The following is a 24,305-nucleotide window of genomic DNA, read 5'->3' as shown; positions in this document are numbered from 1 at the left end:
GTCATTTATTTCTTTGAAAATAGGAGCCACGAACATTTTATAGTATCTTATAATGCAAGTATGTGAAGTCTTTGAGAATCAGTTTCTGTTATCTATTTCTATTGGTTCTCACCTACAGTGCCTTTTCTTGTGTGCTTTAAAGAAATAATTGTATCTTTGCAGAAAACAATGTGGAAATAACTGGGGGGGAGATAAAAAGTACCTTCCTCCAAAGAGAAATTTTGTTTATTTCTATGAGACACCTGGAGACGCTAATAGTACAGGGTCATCTTAAACCAAGTTCACGGCTTGAGTTTTCCGGAGCGCCCAGGCTGCAAATCCCTGGGAGGACTCGATTTCCTTTTTTTTTTTTTAGGAAGATCAGCCCTGAGCTAACATCTGCTGCCAATCCTCCACTTTTTGCTGAGGAAGACTGGCCCTGAGCTAACATCCGTGCCCATCCTCCTCTACTTTATGCATGGGATGCCTACCACAGCATGGCGTGCCAAGTGGTGCCACGTCCGCACCCGGGATCTGAACCGGTGAACCCCGGGGTTGCTGAAGCGGAACGTGTAAACTTAACCGTTGCGCCACCAGGCCAGCCCCTAGGATTCGATTTCTGATCCACTCTTTTCTTCTGAAAAGTATAGCCCTTGGGCATGCCCACTTCTTGTGGGAAGCACTTCTATTAGTCTACCCATTGTTTATGGGCTTTGAGTTTTGATTTCTGTCCCATTCAACCTAGAGTAAGGGCTGATTTGCTAGAATCAAATACGGTTTGCCTTTAGATGAAATGTGGTTTCCAGACATCATTGCTCCATTTCTCTCTGGATTCTTATTTATCTTCACTTTTGGCCTGATAACTTTTTTACTAATTTGTCCATTCTTGGATGCTTTAAGAAATTTTTTGGCTTATATTTTATCCAGAAGTTTTGGCTGTTTTCAGCAGGAGTCAGAAAAATAACGTTGTCCATCATTATGAGAAACCAGAAGGCTCACTCACCCCCTTTCCCCTACGAACTTCAAGGGTTTCCCAAGCCTCATTAGTTGATCACCTCGGCGTTTCTAGGGGCTAGTCTCTCTGCCTAGGAACATTCCTCTTTCCTCTTCCCTCATTCCCTCTTTCCTCATCAGTGACCCCTCATAATCATTAAATCATGGTCATGTTAATTAATGCAGAAAAAGCATTTGACAAAATTCAGTAGGATTTGTTAAATCCTATTTCTCCGTGCTTCCACAATCCCCAGTGCTTCTCCTATCTAGCACTGTCTCTATTGCTCTGGGAGGGCCGGACCTTGTACATCTCATGACTGTAAGAGGCAGTATATCATGGTGGTTAAGAATGTGGCATCTGGAACCAGAGTGACTGAGTTTGAATCCCGGTCTGACCTACCACTCTGTGACCTTAACCTCTCTGTGCCTCAGTTTTTGCATCTGCAAAGCGGAGTGATAATACAAGCCTGCCTCATAGGGTTGTGAGGATGAAATAAGTTAGTGTATGCATTAGTGCTCATGTAAAATGCTTAAAACTGTGCCTTGTCCATAGAAAGTCCTCCTAAGTATCAGCCAGTTTTATCATTGAGGTCTCGGTTCACAGCACTTCTTAGGCGCCCGATTATTGAATGTCTATTTTTATGAGTCAGCATGATTTCCAAGCAGCTCTATGCCTTGGTGAGGTGAGGATTTGCCTGAGCCACTCTCTACCTCCGGAAGTCCCATCCACTGTGATTTCTTTGAACCCAGTATGAATCAGGCAGCTTAATGAACCAGCTCTTTTCCCTCCTCCGATCTCTCCACTAAGCTCTGCACAGGAGGCGGGAGGGAACAGCCCAGGGAAAGACCCCTGAACCAGGACTGAGGCGATGTCTCATCCCAGCTCTACCACTGCGTTGCTGTGGGACTTCAGGCAAACAACTTAATTTTACAGGATCCTTTCCACATACTCCACTCCAGTCCTGCTGTCTCCTGGACTGCTCCGTCTGAAACAATGCCCTCCTCTACTACTGTTAAGAATCAACCTATTCTCTGAGGCATTCCTCAAATGCCATCTCTTGCACAGGTGCAGCCCACCTCCACATTACCAGTTCCTGTTTCCAACCGGAGATTGTAAACCAATTGTTAGCATAATAAGCTTATGCAACTGTTGACTCATTGGATTAATTTGCTTTAACTTTAGAGTAAATGTGAACAAATCAACTGTCTTTTTCAACTGTTTCACATTTGATAAATGGAAACTTTACCAAGAGACCAAATGAAGCTTTAAGTTCCAAAGCTTTAATTTAAATCAAGAAGCCTCTTCACTTGCTATAAACCCACACACCCAGGAACATCGTGGGCTCAGAACATCACACAAGCAGGCATTGCTGGCGTGTTGTGTGTCTGTCACTCCTAGGCTCTCATTAACATGATAGCATTTCGTTCCTCACATCCACAACTAATTTCCACAAAGAGAAGGATGTTAAAAAATATGAAGCATCTGTGCACCAAATGATAATCAACCTGCAATATATCTTTCAGTTCTAAGCCTTTTAAAACCAAGCTATATTGTATACTGGCGTATTCAATACAATAATACAAAATTTAAAAAATTGACTCTGCTTTCACTTGTCACCAGAATACAATAAAAGCATTTGAAAGTTACATCACCCGTTGCACTGAATGAGCTGTCCTTTGTCAATGTCAGGAAGAGGGAACTAGAAGATGACTGGGAAGAGGCTTGCTGGGAAAATCGGAAGATTCTGTCCCATACCTCAGCAGAACTGCAGACCACCAGAGGGTCTGGGGGAGGGGCTCGGCAGCAAAGGGCGGTTTCGCAGGTGGCTTGATTTTGACAGCAATGATTTGCACAGGGGGGAGGAAAAAAAAGTTGCAAATAGCTAAAATAAACTTGAGTTCTAAGCAATTAATTAACTCAAGAAGAAAGCTTTAGGATTATGTCAACTTCAAATGAGAAGTCTGCTGGTGACATCCGGCTTTGGAGATGGGTTAATGTCTTTGACACTCTTTCTCAAAAAAGAAAAGGCGGGGGGGGGGGGGGGGGGGGGAGAACACTTTCCCAGGTATTCGGCATGAAGAATCTCTTAATGCAGGTGGCAAAAGTGCACGACACATTGGGCCCTCTTACTGAAACACGCGGGAAAAGTGCTCATGTAGCTCAGTGCCCCCCACGATGGGGTGTGAAGTCAAGCCAAGGCTGGCAGGCAGGAGACGGAGCTCGGACTGCAGCAGGAGGCCGTGGAGAGAGATGCCAGATTAGCGCCTGATCCCAGAAAGAGAAAACCATCCATTTGGATTAAGAGAAAAATTCATTAAAACAAAACCTACCTTTCAGATGTGCATATATGTAGCATGTGATCCAGGCTCACATCAAAATTAGGAAAACAGCAGTTACCACGGCCAGTGGAGAACACATTGGGGGAGGGAGTGCTAACTGCTCTTACATCCTTGTAGCTTCCCTTCATCTTACTTTTCATCTAACTGACCTTGTTCATGTTCACTCTTCAAAGGGGATGTTTCCATTTCTTTTGAACCCTCCCCACACTAGTCAACACTCAGCCCTGAGTACACGTGGGTATGTGAAACCTTAAAGGAAAAACACCAGTAAAGAAGACAGCATGACAGCATCATACGTTTCAACCCAAGAGGAGCAGCTGGCAGCAGCGCTGACTGCGTTGCGTCCTCTCTCCCTTCTCCTCCCAGCCCCCACCACAACAGCCACAGGGGTAACCTGGGATGAGGCCCGCTGCGTATAACCTGCCCCAACTCTGACTATCCTGAGAAGGAAAACCCCATCCCTGCCAATTTAGAAAACACTGCAGCTTCAACAGGACCAACACTCACTCGCTGGGATTTGAAGATCTGGATTCCAATGCAAGTGTGGGTCCTATCTTCACTATTTCCCGTCTTGCTCCCATGGCACCCTCCACAACTACCTATTGTTACCTCAAAAATATTGATACAAAGATTCCGTTAGCAGCAAATAGCCTTATCAACACAAGGTCCTTTATGCTAGGAAAGTATTACTCTTTGAAGTGAGGCTATATTTACAAATTTTATTATTTTTTATCCCAAAAATACATATAAATGAAAACCTGCTCTTCAAATGCAGGGAGGCCTTTGCCTATAATGTAGTATTACATTGACATCACAAAACATTCTCATATGAAAATCAGTATGCAGCTCTTTCACACACCACTTTATATACATATATATACACACCCACACACACGATATATGTAAGTAGTTACGACTTTTCTACTTACACACATTCCTCTGGTGGAAAATTAGGAAACTGGGCAATTTCCATGCTTTCTAGCCTTGAGAAGGTAAATACAACCTCTCTTAATGTTCTTTAAAAGGATGAAACATGTAAACTACACAGTCTGCTTTAGACACATACACACGTTGTTAGAATAAAGCAAGGACCCTGCCACATAAAGGACAGTGTGTTTCTTAAACAAAGCAGAAAGGAGATCACATTTGAATAAAAATGCAAAGTTGAAGAACAGATAAGATGAACAAAATTGTTATGTACATGCTCCATGGAGAAATCAGAATTCTTCCACAGGAAACAGATCCACGACCCACTTCAGCCTCTCATGACATTACATCAGCGCCCTCTGGCAGTAGCCATGATGCTCCCGGACAGTTGTTTGCTTAAGCAGGCTCCATAAAGAATCTGTTTAAGTCCAACAGTCGACAATGAGGTCATGTGGTAGATTCCCACCCCCCAAAAACGAAGTGCAAAGTCAACTTCTGTGACTCAAGAGCTCAACCAGTCAAAGCTTTGGTATATACTGGAGGCTGTTTTGGCGATAACCAAAGCTTAGGAAGATTCTCTGTTCAGGGGTCTGCCCCAAAAACAAAAACACAAACAAACCCGGTCCACAAAGCTTAACAGCTATATAAATAAAGGAACTGTACAAAGAGAACAAACCACAGTTTCCCTTTAACCAAGGGCTTATAGTTTCCTAGGCAGCAGTTCTGAAAGCACCAACTAAAGCCACAACGCTTCTACTAAAATACGGTGTGTTGGTGAGACTATTCTCAAAACAAATGCCCAGAGGCATGTGGCTGATGTGCCAGAGAGAAAGGTCAGTCGAACAGAAGTCAGTGTTCTTACACTGCAACATAAGCTGGCAGCAACAGAGGAAAGACTTAAGGCAATAAGAGGCGTTACGGAGAGCACCACGGTGCTCCGTGAGTCAATCCCAAAGCCTTCGCACAAAGAAAAGGTCGCTAAGAGTCTGGGTTGTTTCCTAGTTTGCTAGCTGTCAGACACTTCTGCCTCCTCCTCGTCATCTTCATCTTCTTTCCTGTCTACTTCAGAGGTGTCAGAGGACTCATGAAGCAGAACATACTCTCTGCTGCTGAACCCAAATTTAAGGACATCCTTTTCCTTCAGTTCGTAGTATCTCTGCGGCTCAATGCGCTTGTTGTTCAAAAACGTCCCATTGCCCGAGCCAAGGTCGATGATGTAGGGCTTCACTCTGCGGCCGACCGTCCCATCGGCACGGGTGTACTCCACAAGCCTGGCAGAGACAAAGGGGAGAGAGAGCTGAGCAAACTGCCTCAGAGCATCCACCTCTCTGCCAACACAGCCTGCATGAGGCAGACCTGGCTTGAGCACAGGTCAAGTTCAAACTCTAGGAAATCAAGGGTAAGGCATGACCTGGAAATTGGGAGCAAGTTAAATATACTTAGTAGAAACGGTGAGAACTGGTCGCTGGTGGGGGAGCGGGGAGTTCACGGCAGATCAAAAGCTTAAAACGCAGGATCCAAAGGCCTCTTGCTATGGTTAAGAAAATACATTTTTTGTGTTGTTTATCATCAATATAATGCTTCTTTCACCTATATTTCAATATAATTTAGCTCCTGTCCCAGTGGGAATAAAGGAGTAGATCTGGACTTCAGAGTCACGGGAGCTGGATTCAAGCCAGAATTCTACTATGGTGATCATTGATTTGCTGAGCTTCAGTCTTCTCATCTGTCAAATGGGGATGTTAACACTTGTCCTATCCTCCTCACGGATCAAACAATAACAGACGTACTAGGCAAACTGTCAAGATACAGATTCAGCTAACACACGTGCCAGGCATTCTCAGTTATATTTCCATTTGACCCTCATAAGAGCCCCATGAGGTGGGTAGAAACTGAGGCCCAGAGTGGCTCGTGCCCCAGGTCAAACACCTGGTAAGTGGCAGTGGCGGGATTCAGAATCTGGATTTCTGACACCAAGTTCACTGCTCTTATGCAGATGTAAGTGAGTATTCAAGGGGCAGTTGGGTTAATAAGAATACTTAAGACTAATAGTAGACACGAGGGGTAGGGGACTCTTCTGCACGCACATGCACACAAACCTCAGTCATCCTAACTGAGACATTCAGCTTCCTGTTTGCACTTCAGTTTCTTTCTGCAAATGTAACTCACCGATACTGAAAGACTGCGTGCTGCTTTGAACAAGAAGGATGATCGATTGGAATGTCTGCGATGCGGCGGTGTCGGCCTAGGAGGTAAGCGCTCTGTCGATGGATGTACATGACTGGAAGCACCTCATCATTTTTAAAGGGGTAGAGACGCCACCGTTTTTTTGGGATACGTGCTTCTGGGGGCTCGCTATATTTAATGACTACGCCCCGGAAAGTGTTGGTGTCCTCGAGAAGCGCCCCCGAAAGTTCAAAGCTTGGCTTTTCTTTAACAGGCACCTCTTTGTCTTTGTTGTTGCCACTAGGTCGAGGAACCAACTCCTGAGACTCAAGACCACCAGCACTGACTTCATTCTTCTGGCGATGCTCCCGCCGCCGGGCGTTATGAAACTCCCGCTCTGCTTCCTGAGCCTGAAGGTTCTGAGGGTCTCGATCCCGTCCCTGAGCCGGCCCACTCCCAGGCCTCTCGTTCGAGGTTCTCCTCTGGTGGGAGTGGCCCCTGTGTCTGTCTCGGTCGCTGTTCCTAGCTCGCCTGTGTTCCTGTCCTGAAGGTTCCCGGTGCGGCCGGTCCTCCCGGCCTCTCCGGGGATGATCCTCACGTTCCTGAAATTCAAAGAGACTCAGTCAACTAAAGGCAGTCCACGATCTATGAACAAGCTGCGTTCAAAAAGTCGTTTGTAATGTGGACTTTGGCATTCAGAGCAAAACGTCCCACAGAAACAAGGTCATCAGTGGTGGTTATGTTCCCTTGCAAGGCCACGCAGTCTAGATACCCCATGCTGCTGCCCAACCAGAGCTCTGACTGTGCAAGCCCGTGTGCTGAGCCCTAGAAACAAGCGCCTACAGGCAAACTTGGAAGCACAGACAGAAAACAGAAGTAACAAAGAGAGTTAAGCAGTCATGTATGAGATCAATATGCAAAGAAAAAAGCTAGCTGTCTCTTATGCCCAAAGTGAAAGTGTAACAGGAGTTTTAAAAGAGCTCATCTCGACAGTAACAAAAACTATTCACTACCTACGAATACACTTAAGAAATATGCAGGACATATAAGAAGAAACCTGTGAAAATGTACTAATAGTTACTTTTTAAAGATCTGACAAAATGGAAAAATAGACCATGGTTTCAATACTGAAAAAGACAGCACTGAAAATTAGCCTGGTAGAAAATGTTTGCAACACATAACATATATTAATATATCAATAAGAAAATAAATCAATAAGAAAAACAATCCAACAGAAAAATGAGCAAAGGATCTTCAAAAGCAATTTTCAGAAGGAATAAATATCTAATGAACACACGAAATAAATTTATCCTTAATAACCAAAGCATCAGAGTTCAAGAGGGAGCCCAGGACACTATGCGCAAGGCCGCCCTTTCTGGAAAGGGGTACAGAGGGAACACTGAGCACTGGGACTGAGACACCCTCCCCCACCAAGCCTTCTCCTTGACATGCCAGGGGTCAAGTGGGGGCCTGCTTGCTCGGAGCAGGACTCAGTTTTCCTAGATTTCCTAGTCTGCAAAGACAAGCATCCAGAGGGAGCCTCAGACCCCCATCCCTCCTACTGTCAGATATTCACAAGCTTGCCACCACCATCTGCCTTGAGTTCACCAGCACTAATCTCATTATACCCTTTATCCCTGATTAGAGGAGTCACTATAAGAAGCCACAGACTCCAGCCATCACCCCCACCTCCTTTGTATTCTAATCTCCATACGGCATTGTACATCCACTATTGTCCCCAAATCCCACCCTACCTCAACTCCTGAAACCATTTTATGAGGCCCCCTGGAATGGAAAGCTCAGTGAAATCTACATCCTTAACGTTGTCTCTGTGCGTTCCCTTCCCCTGTGCTCTGACAGAACGCTCTCTGCCCTAGCACACTGCTGCCCTGCAGCTCTCTCAGCGGGAGCAGTTTTTTCCCCAGACTCCCCCAGCCCCCATCATCTCTGGGTCTGGACATAAGGCAGGCATCCTCCTTCCTTCTCACTGCCAATTCTAGAATACTCCCCAAGCTCTCCTCTCTCCCTAGAAAACCCCAGCTCTCAATCACCCCTAAGACCATTATGACCCATTACTTTCATTTCCCTCAATCATGTCCCCTCACTTCTTGCCAATTGTACTTCTAGCTCAAGTCACTCTCTCCAACATTACTCTTGGTGATTTCAGTAACACACAGGTGGCCCTTACTGTGCTGGCCTCTCTGTCCTTTGAATTCCTCTCTTCCAGCGATGTTATTTGTCTCCTCCCTTCACCTCAACCACTCACTCCCACACTTATGCTCAGACCTTTTTGTTTCTAGTAACTGCAACCCCTCTCTAATTTCAGTCTCAAGCAATCCTCTTTCTGGCCCCCTTTCCAGCCCACATTTCCCCAACTCTCACAATCCTTATCCCAATAAAACATCCAAGCCTTTGATCTGACTACCTTTGCACAGTCCCTCACCCTCTTGCAGGCCTCTCTCCCTTCCTGTCTAATTTAAGTTTCACGGTCAAGCGGCATGACTGCTCCCTTGCAGACACATTCAAATCCCTTGCCCCTATGCCATTTTGTTGCACGTTCCTGGCAAAACCACAACGAGAATGAAGCAAATAAAAATGCCTGGAGCAAAAAAACACCATTCTGACTGGTCCCATGACACCCAGCAACCACCCTACATTCCCCGATCCATTCATTCTCCCAGTTTCACCCCTTCTCTCTCCTCAAATCTCCTACATGGTCTCCCCATTCCTTATTCACTCAGTCAGAAGTGAGTGACACCTCCCCACCTACCAGTACCTACACCCATATACTCTGCCTTCCTTTCCCGTCACCTTGAGTGAACTAACTGTGCTTCTATCTAAAGCTAATTCCTACACTGGCAGCTCAATCCCATCCCCTCTCATCGAGAGTCTCCCTTCTCTACTGGATCATTCCCATCAGCACAGGAATCTGCTCTTCTCTAGACTCCATTTCCCAAGGCAGCCTCTACTCTATACCTTCACTCCTCTTTGCAGTAAAACTCCTCAAAAGAGTTAGGTTTTTTTAAACCAGCCTCCAATTCTTCTCCCATCTTCTTTTGAACCCGCCAGTTAAGTTTCACTCTTATTACTCCACTAAAATTGCCGGTCAAGGTCACCAATGACTTCTACATCACTAAACCCAACAGCCAATTCTCAGTCTTCATTTTAAATAAGCGTATGCCAAGCAAAATGAGTAAAAACTATGGAGAGAAAATGACAAACTAAATAATCAGATAACACAAAATAACCAAGATTCCAATATACTCTCTCAATCATTGCTAAGTCAAGTGGGATACTACATATAACATGGCTTTTTTTAAACTAAAATCTTTGTATGGAATACATATAAACACACACACACACACACACACCCCCCCCAAAACATAAAGGAAAAGAAGAGAACATAAGTATAATAGAGCCTTGAAGTAGAAATATCAAACTATTAAAATGGTTACCTCTGGGGAGTGAGGTGATTCTTTGTTTGGGGGTAGGGGTGCGATGTGGGGGATAATGAGAGGAGTAACCATATACTACACACACCATACTCTCACTTTTTATTTTACATACTTCCGTGTTATCACAATGAGCATGCAATCAATCAATCTTTTTAAGCGGCGATGCAGGGGTGGAGAAGAGAACACCTGCCAGCACAAGTCATGCTTCAGTCAGAGGCTGCGTGCACTCCTACGATCCACGTGAAAGTCACTTCATTTCAACTGCCTGTCAAGCCCTTTTGCTTGAGAGCCATTTCCAAGTTTCTAGCTAATTAATACACAGAAATCAGCGTTTAAAGACATAATTTGGGGTCAGGAGGGAAGTTAGCAAACCAAAACACTTTAAAATAATAATAATCACAGAAAAGTTCCATGCTAAAGGCCCCAGGAGTCATTGTAAAATGCTGATTTAGAAACCAGAGGAAAACAGCTGCAAGTTGTACATAAACAAACAAACAACTCCAAGTGGTCTGAGATGCTCAATCTGGGTGCTGTGGTTCCAGGGGGTGAATTCTGAGATAGCCAAAGCAGTGCCTGACCAACTCATGTGACAGACCCTCAAGACTGTCTGGCTTTACATCTTCAAGGTAGTAGAAAGTTGGCCTACAGTCTCTCAAATTCATAGGAAAATCCCTTTTCTTAAAGCCAGTGTCTCTGTTGGCATTTTGAAACACAGCTGTTAGTGCCAGAGAGTCAATTCCAACTCCTAGCAACCCCGTGGACAGCAGAGCGTAACCCTGCTTGGTCTTTTTGTGCCATCCTCTCACTTTCCGGCACTGTATCAGACAATGCTCCACTGCTATTCGTAGGTTTCCATAGCCAGTTTTTTTCAGAAGTGGGTGGCCAGGTCCTTCTTCCTGTCTTAGTCTGGAAGCTCCACTGAACCTGTGCACCATGGGTGACCCTGCTGGTATTTGTAACATAAGAGTTTCTTTAAAAAGAAGTCTGAATGCTTGTCTCTCAAGACTGAGGACAAGGCAAGGGTGTCTGCTCTCACCACTCTTATTGAACACAGTGCTGGAAGTCCCAGCCAGTGCAACAAGGAAGGAAATAAAATGCATACGGATTGTAAAGAAGAAATAAAACTGTCCCTAGTTGCAGATATGACTCTATGCAGAAAATCCTGAGTAATCTACAAAAAATCTCCTAGAATAAATGAGTTCGTAAGGTCAAAGAATATAAGATAAACACATGAAAATCAATTCTATTTCTATATACTAGCAATGAACATGTGGATAGCGAAATTTAAAATATCAATTATAATCATTCCAAAAAAACCCAACCAAACGAGTGTAAGTCTTAGAAAACACGTCCAGGAAAACTACAAATGCTGATGAAAGAAATCAAAGATCTAAATAAACGGAGACACACAGTGTTCACGGAGTGGAAGACTCAACATAATCAGAAAGCCAATTCTCTCCAAAATTCAGGTTTAACACAATTCCTACCAAAATTCTAGCAAGGTTTTTTTTTTTAAATAGATACAGACAAGATTGCTCTAAAACAATTTTAAAAAAGAAGAAAGTGAGAAAAATCAGTCTATCTGATTTAAGACAACTTATATAGCCAGAGTAATCAAGACTGTGTGCTATCGGCAGAATGACAGACAGATCAATGGAACAGAACAGAGAACCCAGAAATAAACCCACACACACGCCCAAACGATTCCTGACAAAGAAGCAAAAGCAATTCAAGCAAGGAAAAATGGTGCTGGAGCAAGTGGATATTCAGAAGCCAAAAAATAAACTTCGACCTAAGGCTCATGAGGTTTAGCCCAACGAACTCAAATAGATCATGGACTTAAAAGTAAAACTTTAAGGAAAAAACATATCTTCGGGATCTAGGGCAGCGAGGCAAAAAGTTCTTAGACATGACACCAAAAAGCACAGTCCAGAAAAGGAAAAAGGGATAAGCTGGACTTCATCAAAATTAAAAAACTTTTGCTCTGAGAAAAACCCTGTTAAGAGAATAAAAAGACAAGGTACAGACTGGAATAAAATATTTACAAACCACACACCCAAAAAGGCCTAGTACCTGGACTCTACAAAGAACTCTTAATCCAACTAGAAAACAGGCAAAAGACACGAAGACACATTTCCTCTGAGAGGATACACACATGGCAAATAAGCACAGGACAAGATGTTCAACCACAATAACCACCAGGGAAATGCAAATTAAAGTCACAATGAGATAGCACTACACACCTATCAGAACGGCTAATAAAAAACAGTGCCAATACTACTGCTAGTGAGGATGCAGAGAAATGGGATCATTCATGCATTCCAGGTGGGAATGTAAAAGGTATAGCCACTGTTATGGATCAAATTCTCTATGTTCCACAAAATTCCTATGTTGAATCCCAACCCCCAAACCTCAGAATATAACCATTGTTTGGAGATAAGGTCTTTAAAGGACTGATGAAGTTAAAATGAGAGTGAGGGCCTAGTCCAGTGTGACTGGTGTCCTTAGAAGAGGAGGAAGAGACCCCAGGGACATGAGCACACAGACGGAAGGCTGTGTGAGGACACACAGGAGGAGAGAGGAGAAGGAGAGAGGCCTCAGGGGGACCCAAATGTGCTGACACCATGGTCTTCGACTGCCAGTCTCTGAAACTGTGAGAAATAAGTTTCTGTTGTTTAAGGCGTCCAATCTGCGGTATTTGTTATGGAAATCCTTGCAAACTAATACAGCCTCTCTGGAAAACAGGTTGGCAAGTTCTTAAAAAAATTAAATATGCAACTCCCAGATGATCCAGCAATTGCACTTCTGGACATTTATTCCAGAGAAATGAAAACTTATGTTCACACAAAAACCTGTACACAAATGTTTATGTAGCAGCCTTCCGCATAACAGTGAAGACCGGGCAACAACTCAGATGTTTGTTAATCCACAAACTGTTAAATCCATACCATTGAATACCACTCAGCAATAAAAAAGAATGAACACTGATAGATGCAACAACCTGAAAGACTCTCCAAAGAATTGCGCTGAGTAAAAAAAGCCAAACCCTAAGGGTTACCTACTGTATGATTCCATTTACATAACATTCTTGAAGTGACAAAATTATGGAAATGGAGAACAGATTAGAAGCTGCCAAGAGTGGAGGGGTACGGGTGGGAGGGAAGTGGATGTGACTATAAAGGACAACAGGAGAGATCCTTGTGGCGATGGAAGTGTTCTGTGTTGATGTCAATATTCTGGTTTGATATTGTACTATACTTCGGTAAGATGTTACCATTGTAGAAACAGGGTGAAGAGTACACTTCTGTATGATTTCTTACAACTGCGTGTGAATTGACAACTACCTCAAAACAAAAAGCAAGCAGAAAAAAAAAATACCCAAAACCAGTTTTCAGAAAAGCCCACTGCAGGTACAGGTACACGACACTCCAGCTAGGAGGGGAAGAGGCTCCAGATTCGGACCCAGTATCAAAACATCTCAATCCACTTACCTGCTTCACTTTGACCATTGAGTGGTGAGGGCTTCGGCTTCTCTTACTCCGAGGAGACTTGCTTCTTCTCCCTGAGGACTTGTTTTTCTTTTTGGCTGGGGACCTTTTCAGAGCATGGGACACACAGGATTTTATCTCAATTTCCCTTCCCCCTTATAAATTAGCTGCAAGTATCAGGCTCACCTGCTAACACCAACACCACATTTGTGAAGGTCTCTGCTGACACACCAAGGGGGCAGGAGCTCCCCTTGCCTAGTCCTACCAGCTCCCTTGAGTTCCAGACCCACACATAGAACTGCTTACTGAACCTTCTTGCTTAGAGAACATAGCTTGATTTCCACCCCTCAAAAACCTTTCCTCTCTCAGTCTCTGCCATCTTGGTAACAGGCATCACCATCCACCCTGGTCCTCAAGCCAAACCTGTAAGTCGCCCTTGACTCTTTTTTTCCTCACCACCAACAACCACCCGCTACTCTTTCCCCCATAACCACATACAATCCATCAGCAAGTTCTCTGGCTCCATCTCCTCCCTCTCCCACCTCATTCCCACCACTCTGCTTGACCACTACTTTTTTTTTTCCTATTTCTGGAACGATCACAATTAATTCCACTTCAGGTTCTTTGCACGTGTTGTTTCCTATGCCTAGATCTTTACAAGGCTGGATTATTCTTATCATTCAGGTCTCAGCTCAAATGGCTTCTATTCAAAGAGGCCTTCTCCCACTTCCCTCCAGTCTCTCACTATCACATGAATGTTTTAACCTATCCCTAATATCTATCACTAACGCAAACGATTTTCTTTGCTTGCTATTTTGTCTCAGGGCTAGACGTCACCTTCGCTAGGGTAAAGGCCATCTACCTTGTTCACCCTTGCGGCCCCTAGTCTTCAGCACATTATAGTACTCAGTAAAACTATGCTGAATGAATGAATAAATGAACGAGTCTAGCAAGAGACAATTTTTTTTTCAAGAATTTCTACCAGGTAGATTGCCTAGGCCCTCGATGTGAAAATCTTTTGGAGCAGATGATTGAAAAGACAGGCAGATGGGGAAAATCTTTCATTTCAACTTAAAATGATCAGTGCGACCCGCTGGGCCATACTCAGCGAAGTGCTGGGCACACAGAGAGGAAGGGGCGGATCCTGCCCATTAGGCGCTTAAGGCCCCGCTATAACACCAGTGACAGGTGCCGGAGGAAACCTTTCACCCAAGCACGAGCGGGTCACTCCCACCGCCCTCCGATGAAGTCCAAGCTGCCGCGCCCAGCATCCAGGCGTGTTTCTGACGCTAGCCCTGTCCTCCCTTCTCAACGAGCCCGACCCAAGGTCCACCCCGGGCTGCTTCCCACTTACCGGCTACCTCCCCGGGCTCGGTTCCCGCGGTGACCAGGGCGGCCCGGCTCGCCGGCCGGCGGGGACGGGCTCCCACCGGCGGAGTCCGGACGGCGGTGGGCGGGAGGCGCGGCTTCCGGGCTCAGGCGCTCCTGCTTCACCACCACTGCCGCCGCCGCCGCCACCACGTCCCCGTCCCGGTGCCGTCGTCGGCTCCCCCGTTCCCGCTCGCTCTTCACCTCCTTCATGCTGAGATATAGGCTGAACGAAGCGAAGAGAGATCCGTTGCGCTCCTCTGGCTGAAGGAAGTGACGCGTTTAACCCCTGGACTTCCGCTTCCGTGGTGCGCGCTCTCCCAGAAACCCTCGCGGCGGAGGGGCTGAACACGTGACCATGACGCAGTAGTGGGCGGGGCCGTAGGGAGCCGTCTCCGTGGCGGGAGTTTTAGGTTTCAAAAGCAAACTTCTGGGAAAAAGCTACTCTCTAGGCTGCTTCTTGCCGCATTGTTAGTAATTACTAAACACTGAGACAACCGAAATGCCCAGTAGTAGGAAACTGTTTACCGAACCGATGGATGTTATGTCGCCATTCGCAATGCTATTTACGAACTCTGTATGACAAACGGAAAAAACCCTGACTTGTTAAACGGAAGAAGCAGGATACAAAATTGTGCGCAAACTGGTTTCATTCACGTTTAGAAATACGTTTAGGAAAGAAGAGAAGCAAATGCAATCCTAGATGGTAGCCTGTGGGCAGATCATAGGTATTTCCCTTCTATTCCTGAACTTTCTGTTATGTTGTCATTTCTCCATCTAATTCAAAACAAATACTTTTTAAAACCTGGGAATCCCAGATGCCTTCCTCCGGGACTTTTCCCCAACCTTTCACTGAGGAGTCAGATGACTCCCATTTTGCAGGTGACAAAATCAGAGGTCAGAGAAGGTGATCTGCCGCCTCATTCAACCTGTGAGCTAGACGCAGCGCAGGGACTCGAACCCGTGTTCTCCCAGTTTCCAAGACTACGGAGGCGACCCGGGGAGCAGGAGGCCTGACAAGTTAAGCACCGGAAAAGCTGTGCAGAAACTCGCGCGCCGCTGGCCCCGCCCCACCGCGAAGCCCCGCCCAGGCCATGAGGCTGGGAGAGGAGGTTTCCATGGTGACGGCAAACAAGGCCGGGACCGGAGGGGCAGCAGCTGGGCTACTCCTCTCGCCGCCGCCATGATCCCCCCCGCGGACTCACTGCTCAAGTATGACACGCCGGTGTTGGTGAGCCGGAACACGGAGAAACGGAGTCCCAAAGTAAGGACGGGTCTCAAGGGGCGGGGGAGCCGCGAAACTCCGATGGGGAAAGAGATCCCCTCGTTGAGGATCGGGAGTCTGAGGATCGGGAGTCTCGAGGGACAGAGACTGGGAGTAAAGGGAATTGGGCCGGGGGAAGGAGAGTGTGAGAGCGTTAGAAGAAGCCCAGATGTTGGGTGACCCCCGAGGGCAGAGTTAGATTGGGGAAGGAGGTCACAGGGAGATGAATGGGGCTCTTTTTCATGGTGGATGGGTCCCAAATATTTCTGGTAGTGATTGCTCCATCACTAGAGGTGTGAAAGCAGAGGCTTGAGCACCTGTACCAGAAATATCCGTTCAAGGAGATACAAGCATTGGGTTGCTGTGGGATCCGAGACTCTTTATGGCCTCCTTCAGCTCTGAGGCATAACTTGTGCTGAGAAGATGGATGGGGAAAGGGAACTGGGAATAGGTGAGGGTGTGTAGGAGACTTGGAGCAATCTAGAAGGCCAGAATGTGTGGAACTGAGTGTCTGAATCACCTCCTGCCCTGACTTGTCCCTTCTTCTCAGGCTCGGCCACTGAAAGTCAGCCCCCAGCAGCCTGGACCCTCAGGTCCAGTCCCACAGCCACCAAAGACCAAGCTCGCAGCTTCCTGTGTCCCGGATCCTACAAAGCAGGCAGAAGAAATCTTGAATGCCATCCTGCCCCCAAGGTAACAAAGCAGGAACACTGGCTGGGAGAAGGCCTTTGCATCCCACAGCTTGGGAATGTGGGGAGAGGCAGTCTGTCTCTGTTCCTGGCTGGAGTTTCCTGCCAGCATCCCCGAGCTCCTAGAGCGTGCAGATGGCTGGATGCTGGGAGGGTGGGTCGAGCCCTCTTCTCTATCCCTCCTCATTTCCTGAGTGCTCACGCCCAGGCTTATGGCTTTAAAGCCCATCTGTATGTTGATGGCTCCCAAATGTGCATTTCCAGCCCCATCCTCTCCCCTAAACTCCAGACCCGTATGTTCTATTGCTTCCTCATTACCTTCATGAAGATGTCTAACAGACATCTCAAACTCAACATGTCCGCGATAAATCACAATTTCTTCCTCCTCCAACCTGCTCATCCCCAATCTTCTCCTTTTTACGAGGGGTTCGGGCACCTTTCTTTCTTTTCTTTTTTTTTTCTAAAGAAGATTTGCCCTGAGCTAATATTCACTGCCAATCTTTCTCTTTTTGTATGTGAGCCACCACCACAGCATGGCTGCTGACCAGATGAGCAGTGTAGGTCCGCACCCAGGAAGCGAACCTGGGCCGCCAAAGTGGAGCACACTGAACTTAACTGCTAGGCTACTGGGGCTGGCTCAGGCCACCTTTCATTCCTTTTGGTCTCTCATGGCACATGTCCTATCCTTCATCAAATTCTTTTGGCTCCACCTTCAAATTATATTCCAAATTCAACCACTTTTCACCACCTCTGTCTCCACCATCTTGTTCCTAGTCATTCTTTGTCACTGGCATTACTGCAATGGCCTCCCATCTGAAAACCCTGCTTCCACTCTTTGCTCCTTCAATCCATTCTCCACACAGCTCTGAAATCATAAGTCCGATCATGCCAGTCTTCTGCCAGAAACTCTTTAACGGCCTCCCAGCTCACTCAGACTAAAATCCAAAGTCCTTACAGTGCCTAGGAGACCTGGCACGATCTGGCCCCTGATAGACCCGGGACCTTATGTTGTTTTCCTCCTTGCTCACTGTGCTAGTGCCACAGGGACCTCTGCTGGCTGTTTCTGAAACACTTCCACCACTCTTCCATCTCAGGGCCTTGGTACTGGCTGTTCTCACTGCTGAGGATACTCTTCCCCGGATAGCCACCTGGTTCTCTTCATTTCTTCACTCAGGTCTTGCTCAAATGTCATTTCCTCAAGGAGGCCTTCCTTGAGAAGCCATATGAAAGAGCGCCTTCTCCTTTCTTCACCATCCCCTTCCCCTGCTTCTTTCTTCTGCAGCGACATTCATCACTATGTGGCATGCCTTTTCTGTTTTTATGTAGTAAGCTGATAGCACAGTTTTTAAAGCTATGATGGAAAGGAGAAACAGTAAAAGAGGGACTGCGATTTCCTCTGAGATGGAGGTCGAAGGAGGGGGCATTTTTCAATTGATGCCCTCCCACCAATGCATGGAAATTCTCTCCCCACGTAGCGGTTCTGCCCTCAGACTCCCTCCTCGTGATTCTGGAACCTGGCCATGCCTCTGACACAAGGTTCACTATGGGGAGGCCCATAGAGGCACACGCCTTCAAGAACCTCCGTACTCCCCAGTATATGCATTCGCCTCTTTCTGGCTGGCACAAGATTTGTGGTGCCTTGTGTGTCCCCCCCAAGAAGTCGGTGGGGGAATTCCCACTGTCCCTTCTGTTCAGATCAAGCAGCAACGACCATATATCTGTCCTCACCATGTTAGGAGGGTAAGATCTGGAACATGGGTGATGATTTCATGGAGGGCTGTGGGAGAGTGGAGATGGCCCAGCCCCAAGGTAGGGGCCCTGTGGAGGCAGCATAGTGGGTGTGGCCTTGGAACCACACGCTCCCCAAGGAAGAGAAAAGGATGGAGGATTCTGGTGGGTTGAGGACAGAGCTGCCCCTCACTCCTCTCAGGCAGAGGGCTCAAAGGGCCATCTCTGCTCATGTCTCGAGGACCCTCTCTGGTCAATGAGTTTCTCTCAGCCTGGCTGTGTCTGTGCCGCAGGGAGTGGGTGGAAGATACGCAGCTATGGATCCAGCAGGTGTCCAGCACCCCCAGCACCCGGATGGATGTGGTGCATCTCCAGGAACAGCTGGACCTGAAGCTGCAGCAGCGGCAGGCCCGGGAGACTGGCATCTGCCCTGTCCGCCGGGAGCTCTACTCACAGTGTTTCGGTGAGTGGCCCGGGGGTGGGGTACGGTACAGTTCCGCCTCCTTCCCTTCCTCTTCGGCACAGACCCAAGCCCTGAGTATCCCCGAGCCACAGCCCACCCCATCCTGGAATCATCTGGTTCCTCCCTCTCTGCCCCCCCAGGAAGTGCTCCCTGCACCCCCTTCCCCCTCCAGCCGCGCCTCTCCTACCAGTCCCTCTCTTACCAGTCCCAGTATCTCTGACAACCTGGTCCCTCACCCCTTAGCAGTTGTTTGGAGTAAGATGAGAACTGCCATTGTAAATCTTTGTTTTTTCAGAGACTTCTATAATAAGCATGTGTTAATTTTTTTATTAGAAAAATGTTCTATATTTATATCCATCTATCAACATTCGGCCCTTGGTCAAGAAAAAGATTTCAGGGTAATTTGTTGTTAAGCGACAGACACAAGGGATTTAAGGTTTCACTCCACAAGTGCTGGTGTCAGATGGCTGTCCCTCGGCCCAATCTCACTGGCCGGTGTGGACGCCGACATGCAAATCACCTCCAAACCCTGAGGCAGCTGCTGGGTCTAACAGCTCCCTTCAGTCTGCGTATGATTATGGTTGGCCCTCCAGGTCAGCATTTATGGAGGAGATGGGTGGGCAAGCTCTAGATGCTACTGTTTCCAGCCCCAAACCAGTCCAGCCAAGGGGGCCCATAGGATTTCCCAGCCACCATCTTCGAGTTGAAAAAGTCAGATTTCTTTGAATGGTACCCAGTTGCTGGCTGAGGACGGAAGAGAAGGGTCCCCGGCTGCAAACAGACCTGGGACTCTTGCCTGCCTCTGCTCTGGCCATGCCGGGCTTGCCGACTGCCTGTTCTCCCAAGTGTCAAGTTCAGAGCAGTGGCTGTATGGCAAGGCTCCTGGGGCCATTCAAGGCTCCTCCTTGAGGCCTGTCTCCAAGTGAGGAGGACACCCCCTAGGCCCTTCCCAGTGGGAAGGGTGGTTTGCAGTAGACATGGTGGATTTCCCTCCTGTCTGTCTTCTCTGACCTCACTGTGTATGTATGTTCACTGGAAGATGAGCTGATCCGGGAGGTCACCATCAACTGCGCGGAGAGAGGGCTGCTGCTGCTGCGGGTCCGGGACGAGATCCGCATGACCATCGCTGCCTACCAGACCTTGTATGAGAGCAGCGTGGCGTTTGGCATGAGGAAGGCGCTGCAGGCCGAACAGGGGAAGTCAGACATGGAGAGGAAAGTGAGTGGGGTTTATCACGAGACTTTGGGCCTCTGTGACTCTTCTGTCAATCTCGGGGCCACATGGTTGTCATTCCAGCACTCAAGTCTGGCCTCCTGGGGTGCTCTCCCACGACCTCAGTGAGGACCCCAGGGCTCAGAGTGTAACAGCCAACCCTGGTCATGGCCGAGTTCTCTCCTCTTGGACATGCCATGCCAGTCACTGATCTCCCACTGGGTGGCAGTACAGACCCTGGCAATGTCTTGGGTTGGACAGCTGTGTCCCAAGAACCCTCCACCCAGGCACTCGCATCACTCTGCCACTTGGTGACATCCCAGGATGACTTGGGGTTCTGTCCTCAGATTACAGAATTGGAAACGGAGAAGAGAGATTTGGAGAGGCAAGTGAACGAGCAGAAGGCAAAATGTGAGGCCATCGAGAAGCGGGAGACTGAGAGGAGGCAGGTGGAGGAGAAGAAGCACAACGAGGAGATTCAGTTCCTAAAGCGGACGAATCAGCAGCTAAAGGTAGTCGATGCGCAGGCCCAGGTGGAGGTGCTTCCACACGCCCGCCCCCAGCCAGGCAGGCCCGGCACTTGGGTCCTTTCCCTACAGAGGACTTCTAGATACCGTGTCCACATGCACTGGAGTAGAGGAAGCTGACTCTTTTACGGGGCGGGGGGGAGGTGGGAGTTCATTACCCAGATTCTCCGTCCATCTGGCTCTGGAGAGGGTCTCTATTCTCAGCTCTGAATCCCCGTGACATGGCGGCCCGGCTCTCCAGTGGAGTTTTTTTTTCTCTTGGAGGAAAGTTGCCCATCCTTTAGGAGAGGTGGATATGGCAAAAAGCGGAACTTCTCTCCCGTCATGGCTGATGTTCTGGAGCGTTCCTAGAGGGCTGGATCTCTTCAGCGGGGCCTCATAGGAGTGCTTTCCCCGGGCAGTCCCTCCGAGGCACAGCTTTTGGGGCGCCCAGGGAAGGCTGTTTGAGAGGGAAGAACTATTTCAGATCAGGAACCTTCCCCAGGTGTGCGGTGAAAGGAAGTTGCTATAGGTGTTTGTCCCTTTTGCTGGTGGTATTTTATCCAGTTGATCTGAAGGGAGGGAGGGGACTCGTCAAAAGGACTGGGCAGAGGGCCGGGCCTCTCAGACTCCAGGCTCTCTGGTCCAAAGCTTCTCAAAGGCTGGGCCCTAGACCAGCATCATCCTCATCACGTGGCAACTTCTAGAAATACAAATTCTCGGGCCCACCCCAATCTACTAAATCAGAAAGTTTGGGCTGGGGTCCAACAGTCTGTTTCTAACCAGGTCTCGGTGATTCTGATGCTTGCTGAAGTTTGAGAACCACTGCTCTAGATATGTGGCCTGTTGACACTTAGTGGCTTTCTCCCAGAAGGGGCGCCCCCCCCCCCCCTGTCTTATCTCCCTCTCCTCCCTAGTCTCATAGAACGCTTACATTCTTGCAATTGGCAGGCTTGTTGGCGCTATAAGCCAAGAGGGCCGGGCATTTGAGATAAAGAAGGGCTTGGATTAACGGCTGGTGAAGGATGACATAGATTTTCTTGTTGCTGAGAAGTTTAACAAAAACAAAGAAAAGCTAGAAACATTCACAGCCAGATGTGAATCTGTTTACTTAGCAGCCCCTGAAGCTGCCTCCCTTATCTTCCATGTTCCTTTATCACAAGCCCAAGTTCCTCAGTTCTTCCTATAGTACTGGCAGCAAGAGCAAAGCAGAACAACTTGGCATCTTTCAAACATTTATAAGGAACCCTGTAATCCCCAGGGTGAACGACTGTTTAGAAGTGAGTGATTTTTATTGGCTCAAAGCTGTACTGCAAATAAAGCAGTGTTTGCAACCCCCAGGATAGACCTACTTAAAGATCTGTCCACACACCATGATGGTAAATTATTTCACTGGCTGTCAGAGGAGCAGAGTAAATAACTCCCAAGCGTCTTAAGCTTTACATACAAGATGGACAGCTCCCTACTCACCGGTAGCAATTTTCTCTAATTGGGTGTCAAGTTGTCTCAGTCGCTGCAAATTTGCTGTTTCCCAAACCTCTTGTCCCAGCACAGAGCTCCCGGGATCCCAAACCAGAGAGCCAAATGTTTAACTCAGCGGACGTGTTCAGGCCTGAAATCTGAGCCATGAAAAACCACTATTTCAACAAGTTTTATTCAATTTCCTTTTCAGTGCTTTATGTTATACACTGAGCCATTATTGTACGGAAACCAGGACAGCTCTGCTTTCTCATAATGTAGCAAGACTGTATGCCAAGCCAGAACCAGCTAATCTAGAAAATATGGAGTTGGGAATGAAAGGAAAGAACACTTGGAGTGGCAGCATTTAGATTATCCTTCCCAGAGGCTTTTATCACCTCTCAGCTATTTGCATTAGGCTGCAAGTTTCAAATATTAACAGAGTTTGTTTTGTTTTTCAGGCCCAACTGGAAGGCATTATTGCACCAAAGAAGTGATAATTTCCACATGGGTCTCAGCAAGCACCACCGCCCCATCATAAGCCCTCTGTAATAAAAAGCTAGTTTCCTGAGTGAACAAGCTGCCCCCCTCCCCTGATCACCACCTACCTGTCTGTCAGAAGTCACGCCATTGCCCCAGTGCCTTGAAACACCTCAGCTCTGGCTGGCAGGCTCCTCGTTTGGCAGTGGAAGGTGGTGTAGCCCAGGTAGTCTCAGTATGTGGCTTCCTCGCCCACCCTGGGATTTGCCAACTCAGATAGGAAGACTTAGAATTCACCCCTTTCTGCTTCATCCCTCAGGTGAAGCAGCTGCTCTCTCAGCATCACTCCACACCGTCCCTGGTTTCTGGCCAAATGAAGCTGCTCCTCTCCCCAGCATTTTTGGTCTACAATTCATCTTGCACCTTAACTTGGGCTTCTCAGGCCCGTCTTTCCCTTATCTGCTGTCTTTTCATCGCCCCCACTCCAATGCAGTTCTAGTAACTCATTTTGGAGCTTTGGTTTTATACTGTATCATCTTGTCCCCACCTGCCAAGTCAACCGGACCCCCTCCTCAGTTTCAGACTGCCTGGGTGAGGAAGCAATGGCAGAGTCAAACCCGTGGCTTTTGAGAAAGTCAGTGTTTGCTGCAAAGGAGTCCCAGTGTCCAGTGTGAGCTGCCTGCACCTCAGCTCCTCCTCCACCACTCATGTGGTCGCCTTATTCTGCAGAAAGTCAAACCCCGACCACTACCCCTCGACTAGCTATGTTTAATCAACTGGAGAGGCACCCAAAACTCAAATGCAGTTCCAATGGTTGCAGCTGGGCTACGGCCTGTGGACAACTGCACTTTACTGTTCCTCTTAGGTTAGACTCAAAGTGTAGAGGCTCGGGACTCTTCTGGTTTTGTAGACCCAGAATATGAATTAGCAACATAAACCTTTAATCCAGGGCAGACCAGGGTGGGCTAGGGCGACAAGCTGGGTGACTTCCATCATTCAGCCACATCTCACAAGAACATACCTAGGAAGAAGGCTCTAACAGCCCCACCAGGTGGAACGCCTCAAGGGCTCAGTACCCGCAGGAGGCACGAAGAAGGACTCCGTTCCCCTCTGAGGGGACCTTACCTGACATCTGCCCTGTTAGGGCTTTGAGGCTCCCTGAAGAACTGCAGTCTGACGAGAGCTGTGCTCCACCAAGTCAGACATGCCCCAGACACTCAAACCTCAGCTTGAAGTCAGCGCTTTCACCCCCACCCAGGTGTCCTGAGAAATTCTGAGACTCCACTAACATGACCTGTCTGTGCTGTCATTTCACGGAGAAGAACTCTGTTCCCTGAGATGCGCTCGTTCCACGACTCCTTGACAGTAAAGCACTTACATCCTAAATGGTTCCACTTAACAGACTCAAGGGAGGATAGCAGAAGCTGCTGGAGCTGCTTCTTATTTTAAAGCCCAGGCCACGTACACTACATCCTTGAAGTTTTCTTTTTACAGTTCTGTTCCCAATGGCTTCTGTTCCAAATTGCTAACTACAAGTACAAAAGAAATACCAGATTTCCCCTTTTATAGACCTCATCCCTGTTTCTGTCAGACATTTACAGGACAGTAACACTGGAACTAAGAGCTAATTTAAGTGTTGGACGTGCCAACGGACTCCATCACTGAACTCCTTGGGGGTGAGCGGGCTTTATCTTTATTTTCGCTAGCACAGGGGAAGAGTTTTGACTGTCAAACCTCAGAACAAATGCATTATGGCCTTAGAAATGCCAACTGGGCATGAAGAAACAAC

The 24,305-nt window shown here is 47.5% G+C and overlaps 2 protein-coding genes across 2 annotated transcripts; one reads left to right on the top strand and one right to left on the bottom strand.

The window, feature by feature from the left end:
* Nucleotides 1-4,011: 4,011 nt before the first annotated feature.
* On the bottom strand, nucleotides 4,012-14,975 carry SNIP1 (Smad nuclear interacting protein 1). The gene is made up of 4 exons (XM_046662819.1): nucleotides 14,703-14,975; nucleotides 13,352-13,454; nucleotides 6,409-7,007; nucleotides 4,012-5,510 (listed from the first exon to the last, which is right to left on the bottom strand). Exons 1-4 carry the CDS (start codon nucleotides 14,927-14,929, stop codon nucleotides 5,246-5,248), a joined length of 1,194 nt encoding a protein of 397 aa, XP_046518775.1. The 5' UTR covers nucleotides 14,930-14,975; the 3' UTR covers nucleotides 4,012-5,245.
* An 873-nt stretch (nucleotides 14,976-15,848) lies between these two features.
* Nucleotides 15,849-24,297, top strand: DNALI1 (dynein axonemal light intermediate chain 1). The gene is made up of 6 exons (XM_046661568.1): nucleotides 15,849-15,980; nucleotides 16,531-16,673; nucleotides 18,691-18,860; nucleotides 19,900-20,078; nucleotides 20,420-20,584; nucleotides 22,498-24,297. The coding sequence occupies exons 1-6, from the start codon at nucleotides 15,900-15,902 to the stop codon at nucleotides 22,531-22,533; spliced, it is 774 nt and encodes a 257-aa protein (XP_046517524.1). The 5' UTR covers nucleotides 15,849-15,899; the 3' UTR covers nucleotides 22,534-24,297.
* Nucleotides 24,298-24,305: the final 8 nt, after the last annotated feature.

Source organism: Equus quagga, chromosome 5 (assembly GCF_021613505.1).
Source record: "Equus quagga isolate Etosha38 chromosome 5, UCLA_HA_Equagga_1.0, whole genome shotgun sequence".
Lineage (NCBI taxonomy): Eukaryota > Metazoa > Chordata > Mammalia > Perissodactyla > Equidae > Equus > Equus quagga.
Note: the sequence above shows the minus strand (reverse complement) of the source record. Positions and strands in the feature narration are given on the sequence as shown.